General features: G+C 55.9%; 1 protein-coding gene across 1 annotated transcript in view; it reads left to right on the top strand.

Annotated features, from left to right (window-relative positions):
* CABIN1 (calcineurin binding protein 1) overlaps positions 1-17,242 on the top strand; it is a 112,237-nt gene that overhangs the window by 92,382 nt on the left and 2,613 nt on the right. Inside the window, exons 30-34 of the mRNA XM_049790637.1 lie at positions 7,763-7,926; positions 8,700-8,796; positions 9,361-10,014; positions 11,017-11,091; positions 13,257-13,545. Coding sequence (XP_049646594.1) covers positions 7,763-7,926; positions 8,700-8,796; positions 9,361-10,014; positions 11,017-11,091; positions 13,257-13,545 — 1,279 coding nt within the window. The remainder of the gene's footprint in view (positions 1-7,762; positions 7,927-8,699; positions 8,797-9,360; positions 10,015-11,016; positions 11,092-13,256; positions 13,546-17,242) is intronic.

Below are 17,242 nucleotides of genomic sequence, written 5' to 3' on the forward strand. Positions count from 1 at the left end.
AGCATGCCGGGGGGGGGGGCGCCTTCCCAAGCCTCCCCCCCAACAACCCAGTGCCCGAACCGGCCGGGTGGGCAGGATAGGAGTCTAGGTGGGCCCAGGGCGCATCGCCCACGTAGCCAACCGAGCCCGGGGCGCACAGCGGGCGGCGCGCGCGCGGGGGTTGTGCGCCGTGCGGCGCGAAAACGAAAGCTGCTTCTCTTCTCTCTCTCCCTCTCCCCCCCCCACAACCCTGCACCCCCGCACCCCCACACCCCGCGGCCGCCAGCCAGCCCGAGCGAGCGAGCGAGCGAGCAAGTTGGCGGCGCGATGAGGAGCTAAAACTGCGCACGGGGCGCTCCCGGGGATGGTGAGCGCGTCGGGCGGGCCGGCGGGGTGGGCAGAGGCCCCCCGTTAGAAATAACTCAAGGGGGGGCCGGGAAGCTAGCTGAGGGGGTGGAGGGTTCGGTGTCTTCTCCATCCAGGGCCCTGGCCTGCTCCGAGCTCCAGAACCCCCGGGGCCGGGCCGAACCGAACCGACCTGCGGGGCCATGGAGAGGGGCGCGCGCGCGCTCGGGCCCTGGCCAACGGAGTTGCACCCGCAGCCTCGCCCTGCGCGCGCACTTATTTGTTTTGTTGTTTTTCTGGAAGGGAAAGGATGGGGTGGGGGCAGTCCGGAGGGGTCATGAGGAACCTGGCGGGATGTCTTTCTTCCTGGATAAAGGGACCCGGGTGGGCACCCCGGCTGGCTTCCCGGCTTCCCGGCTCCCTGTCCCGGGGACGCTACCTGTGGCTGGCCCGGGAAACCCTCCTGGGCAGCACAACTGGGAAGGAGAACTTAGGGCGCCCCTGGCGGCCCACCGTGGCCACCGAGGCGTTTGCCTGGGGGAAACTGCAGCACTTCCTGCCCACAGAGGGCGTCCCCTAGCACCCCCAGGCTAATTCTTAGGTCTGGAGTAGTGGCTGTGAGTGCCTTGGGGGAAGGAAGATGGGGACCCCCCCCCCCCCAATCTCTGGGAAAATGGCATGAGATTCAGAACTGTGCCAGCTTCTCCAGGCTTTTGAGCCATAGCACCCAAGAAAGGCTGTCTAGTATGGGTCAACAATGGGGAACACTGGGGGGCTGCCCTGGAGGGCTGGGAAGGAGCTAGATAGCTGGGTGGCCACCTCTCAGACCCTCCAGGAAGAGTTCAGTAAGGTGGCAAAGCTGCAGGGCATATACCCTAAGTTGTTTGAGGCATTCATTGCCCCCTCCGGGGCACCAAGCCTGCTCCGGGCTCCCCCCTCTCACGTGGTCTCTTGCCTTAGGGGAGGTTTGTCTGGGTCTGCTGGTGGCTCAGCATCTTCCCAAAGGTTGTGCCAGCTGCTGCTGCTGCTGCTGCTGCTGCAGGTCAGGGCTGCTCCAACTGCAGCACCCCAGCTGTCCAGAAAACTGCCAGAAGTTTGGGGGGGGCGTCTCTCTGAGCAGGTGGGCTTCTCACTCGCCTCCCACCTGAGCAACCTCGCTGCTGCTGAGAGGCCCCCTCTCTAGCCCAGGAGGCAGCTGGCCTCAGCTCCCAGCACCTCTGCAGCACCCGCCCCCTGCTCTGGAGGGGGGGTGCCAGCAAGCTCCCGCCCTCGCCTACTGGAGTGCTGAGTCACCACTGCCCGGTGCCAAGGAGGGGGGGGGCTGCAGGAATCCCTGCAGGGGGTGTAGGCTCTCCCGAGGGTGCTCACAGCAGCTGTTCTCAGACCAGACTGTCCTGGCTGAGCTGTAGCAGAGCCATGGTGCGATGGGGGGCCTGCTCCAGGCTGTCAGCCTGGCTCCCAGACCCGCTCTGAGAATGCCCAGTTCTGCTTGCCCACCTTCCTGTCCTCGGCTGAAAACCTTCCCTGCTGACTGAGCGGTCACAACACTGACACCATAGACGCAGATGCCCACCTAGCAGGCAGCCGATGAGTCAGGGTTTACCTGTGGGTTGGGAGAATCTTTGTAGCTGTTGCCAGTGACAGCAAGGTTTGGCCCAATCAGGAGAGCTCCCTGGCATTTAGTGTTTGCACGTATCCTCACTCAGGATGGCAGCTCTGTGCTTGTTTTGCTTGCTGCATCCCTCTTGGACAGGGGCTCTCACCCCTACATGGGATCCCCAGCCTTGGATGCCAGTATGCTGCCAGTACGAGAGGCCGAGGAAGAGGCATGGGTGTGTGTTTTGATCTGGGCCATCCTAGGCAAGTAGTTTAACCTCCACGTTCCCTTCTGCACTCAGGACTTGAGCCTCAGCCACTTCTGCAGCCACAGAAGCAGAATCTAACCTGGCTGTGCCTCTCACTGTCTTTGCTCACTTTGGCAATCTCTGGGCTGCTGCTTTCCGTCAGGAGCCAGAGACTGTGTCCTCAGTGGAGCCAAGAGTGAAAAGGCAGGCAGTAAAAAAGCAGCATGAAAAGGGGCCCAACAGAAGGTGGATGGTCTATATGGAGGGGCACTGCCTGGCAGGAAATCTGGAGAGATACCCTACCTCTGGAAGAAGCTCACTGACCCTTCAGTCAAGGAACTGAGGTCACAGGCTCCCAGCCCTTCAGCCACAGCACCAGCTCACCAACTTCCCCTGCCCCGATCTGGCCCCATGTAAGATCTGGGGCCATGAGAGTTTTTGGTTATTTTATTATTATTATTATTATTGTTATTGTTATTGTTATTATTATTATTATGGTCACACCTAGTTGCGCTCAAGGGTTACTCCAGGTTCTGCACTCAGAAATCGCTCCTGGCAGGCTCGGAGGACCATATGGATGCCAGGATTTGAACCACCATCTTCCCTGAATCAGCTGCTTGCAAGGCAAAGGCCCTACCACTGTGCTATCTCTCTAGCCCCCATGAGAGATCTGGGCCCACCTGCAGGCTGCCCGCTGATTCAGCCTTCTGCCTTCCTAAAACCCCCTAGCACAGTAGCCAGCCACACCCTCTGTGGTCCCCCAAGCTAGGGTCTCCCCACTAAGGACTCTTGGTGAAGTGAGGGGTGGCTGAGGCTCAGGAGGGCTGAGTAGCTGGTATCGAGCGCTCTGCCTCGTCTGGACTCCATGAATTATTCAGGTGGCTCTTGTCTGTCCTGACCTCATCTGCCAGCCAGGAGCCCAGAATCACTCAGTGGGCTGCGGGCATTGACCAAGCTGCTCCTCCGAATGAGGTGTTTGGCACTGGGTGAGCTCTGAGCATCATCTCAGTGTATCTGAGCCTTCTGGGCACCAGCCAGCCCAGTGTAGCAGCGAGGTGGGTGCCCACTGGGTCCCCCCTGCCCTCGGTGCTGCTTCCTGCCCCATCCAGGGCGCTCTTGCCATCACAGTCTGGGCAACCACGTTTTACCTCAAAGTGACCCTGTGCCCACCAGGGTGCATTCCCTTTCCTACCGCCAGAGACTGCGTCCTCCCTGATTTTTGGGATGTTGGGACTTGGCAGTCACCTGTTGTGACTGCTGGTGTTGCCACAAACAAGGCAGAGGATGGGCAGCCCTGACAGCTCTACCCCTTGGGCTAACTGCTCCTGGAGACAAGTCTATCAACCACAGGCCGCTCCCCGGGCCATGGCACCTTTGATTCCCCCTGGCCTTGCTCAGGAAGTACAGGACACCCCTTTGTAGCAGGTGCTAGTAGGTGGCCCTGCTGCTCACAGCCAGGAAGGAAGTAGATCCATCAGAAACCCTGCAGCATTGGGGCCAGAGAGATAGCACAGCAGTAAGGTGTTTGCCTTGTACTCGGCAGACCCAGGATGGACCTGGGTTTGAGTCCCGACATCCCATATGGTCCCCCGAGCCTGCCAGGAGTGATTTCTGAGCGAAGAGTCAGGAGTAACCCTTGAGTGCTGCTGGGTGTACCCCCGCATAAAAAAAAGAAAAGAAACCCTGCAGCCTGAACTGTGTGATACGTGTGTTACTGTCCTGGTGGTGGTCCTCCCATAGGGTTGTTCAGATGTCCCCTACATGAGTCTGTCTTTTATAACAGGGCCTGAGGGCTGTGCAGGGAGGTGGCCAGGTCTGCTGACCATGGCTTCCACCTGCCTTGTGTATGGGAAAGTGCCTACAGTGGTGGCACAAGCCCTTGTCCCGGGAGGGGCACACTGATAAAAGAGCTGGACCAGAGAGGGCAACCTGCAGTGGCCAGGCCTGGGAAGTGCTGGCAGTGGACCCGCCCCCGCACCTCTCATTTACACCCAGAATGAGGCTTTGCTTGGCTGTACCCCTCTCTGAACAGATGGTGTCCTGCCTCCCTCTGGGTGGAGTCAATGTCAGGCTCAGGCCAGGGACGTCCTGCCACCCCTCACCCCAGCAGGTTGCCCGCTCCCTTGGCTTTGCTGAAGCTGCCTTTGCAACGCAGGGCACTCCCCTACCCATAGCACGGCCAGTGCGCGCACAGCTCTGCAAGCATTTGTTTGGCTGTGAGCAAAATTGTTTCCAAATCTCCGCTCTACCTCACCAGGGCCAGGGAGCTGTAGGCTTCCCTAAGCAGGAAGTCTTGCCCTTGCTGGCATCTCGTCTGCTCTGCCGATTATGCAGGCCTCAGAGATCGAAAGCTGGAGCTGACCTCCTGCCGCCAGAGTGCCCACTCCCCAGCCACTTGAGCGAGGGGCTGGCTCCTTGTTCTTGGCAGAGTTGGTGGGGGTGTGTGTGTGCAGGGGATGTGAAGGCCCAGTGATGAGGAAAGAAGGGTGCAAGTCAGGTGGCTCATCCTTCAGCATGGGTTAGCTGGGGAGGATGCCAGGCTGGCTCTAACCCAACTGTTAGATGGTGGAAGGAGAGACTGGGAGAGGCCAGGTGAGGACTGGATAAGGCACAGATCAGAGGCCCCAAGAGCCCTGAACTTGAGCTACCTTTCTAGCCAGTCCCCTAACATGAGCCATCTCCAGAGCAGCGAGCTCCCTGGCTGTCCAGGCTGAGGTAGGCATGGAGGGGATGGGTTGGTTCATTACCTTAAATATCTTGGAATCTGGCAAGGTGTTAGCCTGTTTTCTGAGGTTCCTTTGTCTTCCTCCTCAGCCCCAGGCTGGCCTTGCATCTTGGCAACCTGTCCTTGGGTCATACCTTTACAAACCTGTGTGTGAATTCTCTTGGCCAAGGGCAGTGTCCTTCCTGAGAGGAGTGTGTGCAAAGACCTGTCTCAACTGGCTCTACTCAGGAGAGCTTTCCCCACCCTCCCTTGAGAGCCTGAGAGTCCTGTAAGGACCTCCTAGGGTGTGACATGGTGGAGTGAGGTCTGGGAGCAGCGCAGCAGGCCCTAATGGACTGTGGCAAGAGCAGTGTCTGGGCTGTGGTTTCAGATGAGCCTCAATGCTGTTCCACTCTCCTGGCTGGTTTGGAGAAGAGCCAGCTGTCAGGTGTGCCCAAGATGGTGGGTGGGCATGCTCATTGGTTCACCTGGCGGCCTCCATGGTGTCTGTAAAGGGTCTAGCTCACCCCACCCCACCTCTGTCTACCACTGCAGACAAGGGGCTGTCGCCGTCATGACTGTCACACTGAGCAGGTGCCAGGCCTGTCCATGCTGCTGGTACAGCTGCAGGAACTTCTCTGGCCATTCCTGGGGCAGCCTCTGCAGCCCATGCATGCCTGTGGGGGAACACAGCACTGGTGTCTGTGGGGACAGTGGGACAGCCCCCTGACCTGTCCAGGGCATCCTCTGTGTTTGGTGGAAGCCTGCTGACTGGACCTGGGATCACAGGGACTCGAAACTGTACCTTCTCCCTATTTCACCATTTTCTACTGGAACTGTGGGTACCACAGATTGTTCATTGGACCCCTTACTGACTCCATGCAAAGGAAGTGTTTTCCTTTCAGAGTCCTGGTCCATTCTGGACAGAACCAGTAGGTTTAGTGCATGCTTGACATGCTGGAGAACTCCGGGTCTATTAGTCCTTTGCATTGCCCATTGTGGCTCACGGACCAGAAAACAAAAGAGCTCTCAACCCACTGACTCCAAAGCCTTGGCCCAAGGTGGGTCTTGAAGGCCAGGGTGTTGTATTCATATAAAATGTAAAATCTATGGGCCGGAGAGATAGCATGGAGGTAGGGCGTTTGGCTTGCATGCAGAAGGATGGTGGTTCGAATCCCGGCACCCCATATAATCCCCTGAGCCTGCCAGGAGCAATTTCTGAGTGTAGAGCCAGGAATAACCCCTGAGTGCTACCAGGTGTGACCCCCCCCAAAAAAAAAAAGTAAAATCTAGGGGCCGGAGAGATAGCATGGAGATAGGGCATTTGCCTTGCATGCAGAAGAACAGTGGTTCGAATCCTGGCATCTCATCCCTGAGCCTGCCAGGAGCGATTTCTGAGTCTAGAGCCAGGAGTAACCTCTGAGTGCTGCTGGGTATGACCCAAAAACAAACAAATAAAAAAATATATAAAATCTAATGTCCACATGTTGGGGGTGAGGCCTCCCTCAGTTCAGCCCAGTGCCTGTAGCCCCTTCAGCCAGTGGGTCTGAAGGCACAGGATAACGGTGTAGAAATAATCACAGTCAGTTAAAGTTTCATCGGAGTCAGCTCAGTTTATTCCAAGACCCTATCCACCATGTCCATTTTCTCACATGGTTTCTCTTCAAGCAGCTTCTCGTTGGCTCCTCCTCAGCCAAACTCTATTATTCTTTATTCAAGATATATCCCTGCCCATCCCAGGTGTAGTTCTGACCATCCAGGTGATAATAACATTTCAATAGAAAGTTTAAGTTGGTGGGCCCGGAGAGATAGCCCAGCGGTGTTTGCCTTGCAAGCAGCCGATCCAGGACCAAAGGTGGTTGGTTCGAATCCAGGTGTCCCATATGGTCCGTGCCTGCCAGGAGTTATTTCTGAGCAGACAGCCAGGAGTAACGCTTGAGCACCACTGGGTGTGGCCCAAAAACCAAAAAAAGAAAAGAAAAAAGAAAGTTTAAGGTGGGGACAGAGAGATAGCATGGAGGTAAGGCATTTGCTTTGCATGCAGAAGGTTGGTGGTTCAAATCCCGGCATCTCATATGGTCCCCTGAGCCTGCCAGGAGCAATTTCTGAGCATAGAGCAAGGAGTAACCCCTGAGTGCTGCCGCTCAGGAAGGAAGGAAGGAAGGAAGAAAGGAAGGAAGGAGGGAGGGAGGGAGGGAGGGAAAAAGAAAGTTTAAGGTATTGTGGGGAAGGAGTACCTCACACCAGGGCAGGACAACCATGAGCCCATGGAGAGGTGACACTTTCTACTTACTCGTCGATCCCATCATCTTTTCTCCTTTGACTGGATGCTGGTGGGTGGGTGGCAGATTCCATGATGGGTGCAGGGACACTGTGGGGACCTGGAGATGGGGTGGGCTGCAGGGGTGGAGAGAGGGTCCTGAGCCAGTTCAAGCCTTTCCAGAGAGTGGTATAGGAAGTGTAGGAGGTATGGGGCATACCCAGGACTCCCAAGGTGTGGATCATTTTGCCCAGATTGGGTTCTGCAGAAATAGAGCATCTTTGAGCCGTCCCGAGGCTCACAGGAACTTATTATAGCCCACTCCCAGAGGTGCTGGAGAACCATGAAGTGCAAAGCATCGAACCCAAAGCTCCATATGCAAAGCATGCACCCCAGCCTTGGAACCTTCGTGTCCCAGTTCCTGCTACCCTATCACCCTCTCATTCACCACCAGGAATCACAGCCAGCTGCACCCACAGCTGTGCATAGACATGCTGGCCCAGCTGCCCCGTTTCCCGGAACAAGGAGGTGGGATGACAGTGCTCTGTTGCCCTTGGCACAGCGAGAGCCTCTGTGGGATTGTGCCTGGTCAGTGCAGCTGTCCTCACGCGCACTCTGTGTCCACCTCAGGGCATCTGGCGGATCCCTGTGGACGAGATTGACCGGCCGGGCAGCTTCGCCTGGCACATGAACCGCTCCATCGTGCTGCTGCTCAAGGTGCTGGCCCAGCTCCGGGACCACAGCACCCTGCTGAAGGTGTCCTCCATGCTGCAGCGGACCCCGGACCAGGGCAAGTAAGTGCAGCCTGGGGCCTTCCCACACCATCGCTCAAGATACTACACTGTAGGGGCCGAAGCGATAGCGTCGCAGTAGGGCATTTGCCTTGCACGCAGCTGACCTAGGATGAACCTGGGTTCAATCCCCAACATCTTATATGACTCCCCCAAGCCAGGAGCTATTTCTGAGCGCATAGCCAGGAGTAACCCCTGAGCGTCAATGGGTGTGGCCCAAACCCCCTCCCCAAAAGAAAGGAACTCACTGTGGGCACGCTGCTTCCCTAATGCCTTGCTTGGCAATGCCCGTAGGTTCTGGAGAAATGTCCCAGGGACAATTAAAGACCCTTAATAACTTTCCTGGGAAGGTCTTTGACCTTAGAGATAACTGGGGTCTTCTCAGAGAGGACAGATGCAGCACAGGGACTTACTTCACAGAAGCTGCCACTGGCAGAAACCGAGGTCCCAACAGAGACACGTATGTAGGATCTGCCCAACTCCCCTGTATGATTGCTGGCACACTCTTGCCTTCTGTGCCCTCATCACTCGTGCCCACAGTATGCCAGAGTTGGTGGTATGCTGGAGAGGGTTCTCTCTCTCAGCTCTCCCTGAGCCCTCCCACTCAATCCTCTGCTGCTGAGAACTGAGTAACCTAGAGTAAACAGCTCAGGGCAGCCTCTGGAGAATAGCACTGGGTAGTTAGTGGGCGGGTTGGGAAAGGGCCATAGAGCAGCTCTGGTGTGACCTGCCGCCGCCCCGCCCCCCCCCCCCCCCCCCCCCCCCCCCGTCCACAGGAAGTATTTGCGAGATGCTGACCGCCAGGTACTGGCACAGCGGGCCTTCATCCTCACTGTGAAGGTGCTGGAGGACACGCTGAGTGAGCTCTCTGAGGTAGGCAGGACCCCAGCCCTCTCCTCACACCTGCAGCCCAACCCGGCTTCCTCCCAGGTGGACATATCAGCTCCCACTGCTAGTGTGTGACCCCCCAGATTGTTCCTTAAGCACCGCCCTTCCCCAGGGCTCCCTGTCCTTGTAATTTACACCCAAGTGCCTGGTAGAACTGGCTGAGGGCATTGCCTCACCTCACCAGGTGCCAGCATTACCCACTTAACATTTGTACTCCAGGAGGCCCAGGTGAGACACAGGCCCAGCTCTAGCACCCTCTGCCTATCTGCATTGGCAGGGCCTTGATGGAAGTATTCAGAGTGGCACCCCCTGCCGAAGGTCATGTGAAAAATCAGGCCCAGCATGCTCTGAGCAACACACGCTCATTCGTGCCCACAGCTGGGCTGATTCTGGAGTGGTGCCACATCTGGAGCAGGCAGCACCTTCCTTGACAGGGCTCGGGCTGACCTTAGCCAGCTGCGGATGAGTGAGGCCTGGTGGCATTGGATGGGGAGAGCCCAGTACCCCCGTGAGTTGCTGTCCACCTGAGCTTCGACCTTGGCCCTTTAGGGATCTGAGCGCCCGGGAACCAAGGCCTGTGGCAGCCCCGGAGCCAGGATGACCACTGATGTCTCCCACAAGGCCAGTCCCGAGGAGGGCCAGGAAGGCCTCCCCCATCCCAAGAAACCCCCTCTGGCTGATGGTTTGGGGCCAGGGCCAGAGCCGGGGGGTAAAGCGGCCCCCCTCAACCACCGGCCTGCGACCACTGATGCCGGGGACAGCACAGACCAGGGCGGAGAACGAAAGGACAAGGAGGGTCTCCGGACAGGGCCCACAGAGCCCATGGACACAGGTGAGACTGCACGGCGTTTGGACACTGAGCGGGCGCCACCCCTGGTACCGGGCCGCACCCCACGGGACCGGGGCCCCGAAAACCGGCCCACCGAGCTGTCCTTGGAGGAGCTGAGCATCAGTGCCCGGCAGCAACCCTGCGCCCTAGGCCCGGCCCAGCCCACCCCTGCTACCACTGCCAAGGGGGGTGGCACCCTCGATGAGGTGCCCCCACGGCCCAGCCGCAAGAGGAAACTCCTGGAGGACACAGAGTCGGGCAAGACGCTGCTGCTAGACGCCTATCGCGTGTGGCAGCAGGGACAAAAGGGCGCAGCCTGTGACCTCGGCCGCATCGAGAGGATCATGTCTGAGACATACATGCTCATCAAACAGGTATGTGGGACTCCTTTCGTCTTCTCGGTCCCCCTCAGACTCCTCAGTCCTTTCTGTCCCTTCAGATTCCTCAGTCCCTTCAGTCCCCCTCAAACCTCTTAGTCCCTCAGTCCCCCTCCTGGGACCAGAGAGATAGCACAGAGGCAAGGCATTTGCCTTGCATGCAGCTAACCTGGGAAGTACCTGGGTTCAATCCCCGGCATCCCATCTGTTCCCCGAACCTGCCAGGAGCGATATCTGAGTGCAGAGCCAGGAGTAAGCCCTGAGCGCTGCCGGGTGTGGCCCAAAAACTAAACATAAACAGACAGACAAACAAAAAACTCAGTCCCCTTCCAGCACTAAAGTCCACTCAGTTCCCTCCCTCAGTGACCCCAGTCCTCTGGGCCAGGTCATGCCCAGCAAAGAGGCAGAGAACCCATCTTGTGAATCCTCCCTTGGAGACATAATTTCCTGGGGTGCTGGGGAATTGGGGAAGAGAAAACTGTGTGAGGGTATGCACCCCACAAATGAAGTGGTGATGTGAAAGTCTCTACTGGGCCTCAGTGAAAATGCAGCCCGGGTCTGGGGTCCTCAGACACCCACACCTGTCAGGGCTACAGGGGTTCAGGGCTTCCTCAAGTCCCTGTAGTTGTCATCGGATGTGGACTCGGTCCCCGAGTGTATCATGATACACTAATAGGGAATTTCTGTTTAGAATCATATTAGGTCAGTGCTTTCCCTGCACCTGTTGCTCAGAGTGGGTCTAGGCTTCGGGATGAGCTACCTGCATGACAATGGCCTGCCACTGGCCTGCCACCATTCCCAAATGGCCTGTGTCCTACCTGCCTGGAACTGAATTCTAGTTCCACACACCTTGCCAGCCTCAGCTTAGCCTTAGAGGATGCTGTAAGCTGGAAGGAGGCCATGTCTACCATGTGCCTAGGCAGTGTGGGGTCTCCCACCCTGGGTCCCCGAGGAGGCTGCTGTGGCTTGGGCCCTCTGAACCCCATGTCTCCTCTGCAGGTAGATGAGGAAGCAGCCCTTGAGCAAGCCGTGAAGTTCTGTCAGGTCCACCTAGGAGCCGCTGCACAGAGACAGGTGAGCCTCACCACCTGGGACCCCTGGGAAGCCTCTGACCAACTAATTTTGGGGCCTACATCATGGGTGAGGTCCTGGCACCCCAGGAGACCTCGGCTCCATGGATTGGGTGCAAAAGCCAGTAAAGGTCCCATCAAAATGTAGCTTCTTGGGGCTGGAGCAGTAGCACAGCAGCTATTTTTCTTTGCTCACAGCCAAGCCTGGACGGACCTGGGTTCGATCCTAGCATCCCAAATGGTTCCCTCGAGTTTTCCAGGAGTGGTTTCTGGGTGCAGAGCCGAAATAACCCCTTAATGCCGCTGGGTGTGGCCCAAAAACCTAAAGGGGGGCAGAGTAGTGGCACAAGAGATAGGGCATTTGCCTTGCATGCACTAACCTAGGACGGACCGCAGTTTGATCCCCCTGCGTCCCATATAGTCTCCCAAGCTAGGAGCGATTTCTGAGTGCATAGCCAGGAATAATCCCTGGGGCCAGAGAGATAGCATGGAGGTAGAGCATTTGCCTTGCATGCAAAAAGTTGGTGGTTCAAATCCCGGCATCCATATGGTCCCCTGAGCCTGCCAGGAGCAATTTCTTTTTTTTTTTTTTTTTTTTTTGGTTTTTGAGTCACACCCGTTTGACACTCAGGGGTTACTCCTGGCTATACGCTCAGAAATCACCCCTGGCTTGGGGGGACCATATGGGACGCCGGGGGATCAAACCGCGGTCCATCCTACGCTAGCGCTTGCAAGGCAGACACCTTACCTCTAGCGCCACCTTCCTGGCCCCATCCAGGAGCAATTTCTGAGCATGGAGCCAAGAGTAACCCCTGAGTGCTGCCAGTTGTGACCAAAAATCCCCCCCCCCAAAGGAATAACCCCTGAGCATCACTGGGTGTGGCCCAAAAAGTAAAATAAAATAGTGTAACTTCCTGACATCATGTCCTGGTTGCCCACCTGGTGCCCTGGTGTGCTCAGGTGAGAACCTCCCTGGAGATGTCCCTAGCAGCAGCTTAGGACATCGGGCCATGTTCCAGCGTCTCAGTGGGGTGGTGCCAGTGAGCCCCACGTTAGTAGGAGGGTTCCAAGGTACTTGGAACAAGTTCTGAAGGTACTTAAAACCATAGGAGCACCAGGAAACCCCAATAGCTTCCTCTCCTGGGGCTCAGATGGTGGGCAGGCCAAGGGTGGCCCCACTTCCAACTGGCCTGTCCAGGAAGACTGTTGGGACAGTTGGTTCCAGGGTGCTGGGTGCTGCTGTGGAATGTGTCACAGCGGCCATGGCAGCCCTGCATGCATATGCCTGGTCTCAATGCCAGACAGGGACAAGCAGCTCCAGCTGCGCCTTCAGCTGCAGCAAACTCCCACAAGAGGGATGCAGCACATGTGGCAGCCCCCAAGACAGCCCCATGCTCTGTACCCCGTGGCATTTTCGGGAGCCCACAGGGTGAGGGACATGGGATGCAGCCTCCCCAGCCCAGCACCAGGATGCCTATTCTCATGAGCGCACATACAAACAACATGGTCCTGGACCAAGTCAACCTCTATTTCCAGGAGGCTGGTCCCTTGCCCTGTCCCCCGGGGAGCTGTGGGCTTTATGCTTGTCCTGAGACAGTGGGCACTGGTTCAGAGAGGCCTGATGGCCAAGGAAACTGTGTGGACAAGGACACCCCAAAGGTGGTGGTGGAGGGTCGGTAGACTGGAGCTGCCAAGACCAAACCAGGACAGAGACTTGAGCCTCCCAAGCTAACTCCATCCTGGCACGTGAGCTCCCTGGGACTGTCCCGCAGTGGAGCTTACAGGGCACTCTTGAGCACTGGTGTCCTGGCCCGCCAGTCCCCCTCAGCTGACACGCACCCCTTCCTGCAAATCTTGGTTACAAGTCTCCTTCTGGGGCTGGAGAGATAGCATGGAGGTAAGGCATTTGCCTTGCATGCAGAAGGATGGTTCAAATCCTGGCATCCCCGAGCCTGCCAGAAGCGAATTCTGAGCACAGAACCAGGATTAACCCCTGAGCACCACCAGGTGTGACCCAAAAACAAAAACAAACAAACAAAAAGTCTCCTCTGGCCCCTGGGAGCAGGGGATAAGGCAGAGTGAAAACCCAAGCCCTGGGCCTCCCAGGGTTTTGTAGGTCCTTTCATCATTCTGCATCAGCTACTGTCTCTCATCTCTTTTTCCTCACAGTCCACAGGGGACACACCCACCACCCCGAAGCACCCCAAGGACAGCAGAGAGAACTTCTTCCCTGCAGCGGCTCCCATGACCCCCACCATTACCCCCACAGACGTCGTCCAGCGGCCCAGCGACCTCCACGTTCACACCAAGTCTTGCCCTGCACCAGCCTCCACCACCTCAGCCGCCATCCCCTGTCCCCCCTCTATGTCCACCTCAACACCAGCCCTATCCAGGGAAGCTGGTCCCCCCCGGCCACTCAGGCCTGAGACCTCCCCCAACATGCCTTGTCTGGGTACAGGTGAGTCCTCCTTCTTCCCTCAGGATGTGCCTGGGGATGCTTGAGCTGGGACAGGAGCTGCTGGACCTGGGTGGAAGTGTCTAGCCATCTTGGTATCCCTGTCTGAGGCTGTCATGGTCACTTGTACAAAGGTGGGCCCGGGGCCACAACTGAGCCTGTTCTGACTTCCGTTTATGTGGCCAAGATAGAGCGGGGCTGGGGGGATATCTGACTCCTTTGGAGGTCCTGATACCCCTGGGAAGGGTAGCCCAGCATAGCCAAGCCCCTACATTCTTGCCATAGACATTAGGGTACACAGAGGGAGGTTCTTAGCCACCAGTGGGGTCACTTCCTGGTCTGTCCAACCAGGAAACAGTACCCCCTATGGGTAGAGGACAGATAGCGGACCTGAAGGATCAAGCCAAAGGAACACAGGAGCTGTATGCCATGGGCTCAAGCCATCTTTTTTTTTGGGGGGGGGGGTTTGAGTCACACCCGGTAGCCCTCAAGGGTTACTTCTGGCTCTATGCTCAGAAATCGCTCCTGGCAGGCTCAGAAGACCATATGGGATGCCAGGATACGAACCACCGACCGTCTGCATGAAAAGGCAAACTCCTTACCTCCATGCTATCTCTCTGGCCCCCAAGCCAACCATTTTTGTCACCCGAGGTGGCCCTCCAGGTACAGGTACCTCCAAGCGTGGATCCCTGCATCCAAGCTGTGTGACAGCAGGCTCGGCCAACAGCAAGCTCCAAGTGGCAGAACAAGCAGATAGATGGAACTGGTGGTCATTCCCTCTCTGGACCCCACCATGGCCCCCAGTTTCTAGCACATGGGAGAGAGGAAGCTGCTCTTTGGAGCTCAGCTGGCTTGGGAGATGGGAGCAGTGCTAGATGGCAGTTTGAGTATTTCCGCACAGCAAGCAGGGCAAACCCCCCCCCCCCAGAAGTTACCCCAGACTGGACTGCTGTCCATCTCAGCCTGCCACCTCCATTCTCCTATTCCCAGAGGAAACTCCGGAGTGCAGTCAGGTTGTGAAGACATTGGAGGAAATCTCAGGACCTTTAGAACTAATTTCATCTTCGTGCTGAGGAGCCAGTGCTAGTGCGGCCGTGTCCCTCGTCCCCTAGCACACAACACACAAGCCAGACCAGGGAGGACAGGGCCCTTTGGCAAAGGTACAGGTGACAGGAGAAGGTCCAGGCCTCGAGCTGATGCTGGGGGTGACTGTGCAGCAGAGGACCCTAACCTTTACATGGAGGTCTCTGCGGGACCCAGGTCCAGCCCCAGTCTGCCCTGCCCTGCTCCCCCTCCAGTTAGCACCAGGGTGCCCAGAATAGTGCAGTAACTTCAAACATCAGCCCAGGCCTCCTTTGCCACCCATCTCTGTCTCCTATAGATGAGGCCTGGGGTGTTGACTAGCTGACTCTCAGTGCCTAGCCTGAGATAGTACAGGCTTCACTCTCCCTGTGGCAGTTAGGGCTTGGGGAGAGGGTGTGAAAGTGATGTTTGTAGGAGAAATTTGGAGTAAGGGAGCCTTGAGACAAGTGTGCCTGACACCCCTCTGCCAGTAAGGGCCTGGGAAAATACAGGGACACTCATGTCCCACTGTGACCCCCGATGGGGGACCCCTGACCCGCGGGGGTGTGAGAATGAGGATCACGAAGTAATTCGTGGGTCATGAGCGGATCCGACCTGAAATGGAGGAAAGAGGCTGAGAAAGAAATGAGCTCAAGTCAAGCTGGCTGATCAAGAGCTGAGGTTTATTGAAAGGGGGCTAGTTTTTATAGATAAGCAAAATACGGAAGTAACAGTCAGTACTTTTCTATGGTGTCTATAGAAAAGTAGGGGGGTCGTACAGGACGGACTTTCCAGTTTTACAGCATACCCTTAGATCATACAGGCATTCTTTCACAATGGTAGCTTAACCGGATGTGATCTATATCTTATCAACTCAGGAGGTTTATTGGAGCATCTTGTGACTATTGCTAACTGAACTATGTGGCTGTTCTTTCCTTTAGGCCCATGGGGGAAATGCCACAGTACAGCCTGTCAGGTACGCAGGCATCAGAGACTCCATTTTGCTCTCTGAGTCTTATGGCTTCCAACATCCCACCAGTCTTACAGAGCAGCAATCAGACTGCCTGAGTCCACCTGATCCATTAAGTGTTGGAACAGTTCTTGGGAAGCTGTGGACTCAGGCTGGAGCATGAAAGTGCTCTCCACAGGAAAAAAGAAAGTCCTAACATCTGCCCAGTTTCTCTGGGAGCATCATCTTCCCTCAGAAAATGTTAGGATGGGACAAAATAATGAAGTAAAATGGCTTTATTGAAGCTAGAGAGATAATACAGCAGTCAGGGTATTTGTCTTGCATGTGCTGGACCCAGGTTCAGTTCCTAGCACCCCATATGATTCCCTAAGCCCCACCAGAAGTATTCCTTGAGTGCAGTACCAGGAGTCAGCCTGGAGGTGATTTAATAATTACAAAAAAGATGTCACATGGGGCTGGAGTGATAGCATAGTGGTAGGGTGTTTGCCTTACATGCAGCCAACCCAGAATGGACCCAGATTTGATCTCCGGCATCCCACATGGTCCCTGAACCTGCCAGGAGCGATTTCTGAGCACAGAACCAGGAGTAACCCCTGAATGGTTACCCTGAATGCCAACTGGGTGTCCCCCCCACCCAAAAAAAAAAAAAAGAAAAAAAGCATCAGGGCCAGAGAGATAGTATAACAGGGATGGTCTTGCCTTGCATGTGGCTTGCGAGCTCATTCCCTGGCATCCCATATTGTCTCCCAAGTACTGTCTCAGTAATTCCTGACTGAAGAGTTAGAAGTGATCCCTGAGCATTGCCAGGTATGGCCCAAAACAAAATAAAATAAAATAAACAAACAAAAGGAGAAAAAGATAAGTATTGTGCCTTAAATGGGAAAACTTTTCAAGCATCATTTAAGATAAAGACTTTTCCTCATTGAATAAGTCAGTACCTTCATTTCTAAAGCTCAAGTAAACAAATTCATCAGATAGTTACAGATAATATTTATTATATGTCTCAGTGTTATAGATAATACTTACTCTGTGTCTCAGTAATTGAGCTTTTGAATAAAGCTTAGAACTCAATTACACACAAGGCAAAGTCCACAAGAGATACAGATAAGAAGCCAGAATACAGCAAGTAAAAACACTTGCCTTGCATGTGGATGACCCAGGTTTGATTCCCAGAACTCCTGTACCTCACTCGAGTGATCCCTGAGCACAGCGTCAGGAGTAAGCCCTGGACACCAAAAGAAAAAAGCCTGGGCCCGGAAAGATAGCACAGCGGTGTTTGCCTTGCAAGCAGCCGATCCAGGACCAAAGGTGGTTGGTTCGAATCCCAGTGTCCCATATGGTCCCGCGTGCCTGCCAGGAGCTATTTCTGAGCAGACAGCCAGGAGTAACCCCTGAGCACCGCTGGGTGTGGCCCAAAAACCAAAAAAAAAAAAAGCCTATTGCTGGACCATTGTTGGGGCAGGGCTTTGAATTTCTGGTGGTCCAGCTTTTCTTTCTTCCTGAAGGTCTCTGTTCTGGAGGCAAGGGGACACACACACACACACACACACACACACACACACACACACACTGCTTCTCTGGTTAAAGTTTTATCAGGACTATTTCTGCATCTCTAAGGGGCTGGAGCTGCTGTCTACTCTAGTTCTTTTCAGCAAACTCATTGTAGAG

The sequence above is a fragment of the Suncus etruscus genome, chromosome 17 (assembly GCF_024139225.1).
Source record: "Suncus etruscus isolate mSunEtr1 chromosome 17, mSunEtr1.pri.cur, whole genome shotgun sequence".
Lineage (NCBI taxonomy): Eukaryota > Metazoa > Chordata > Mammalia > Eulipotyphla > Soricidae > Suncus > Suncus etruscus.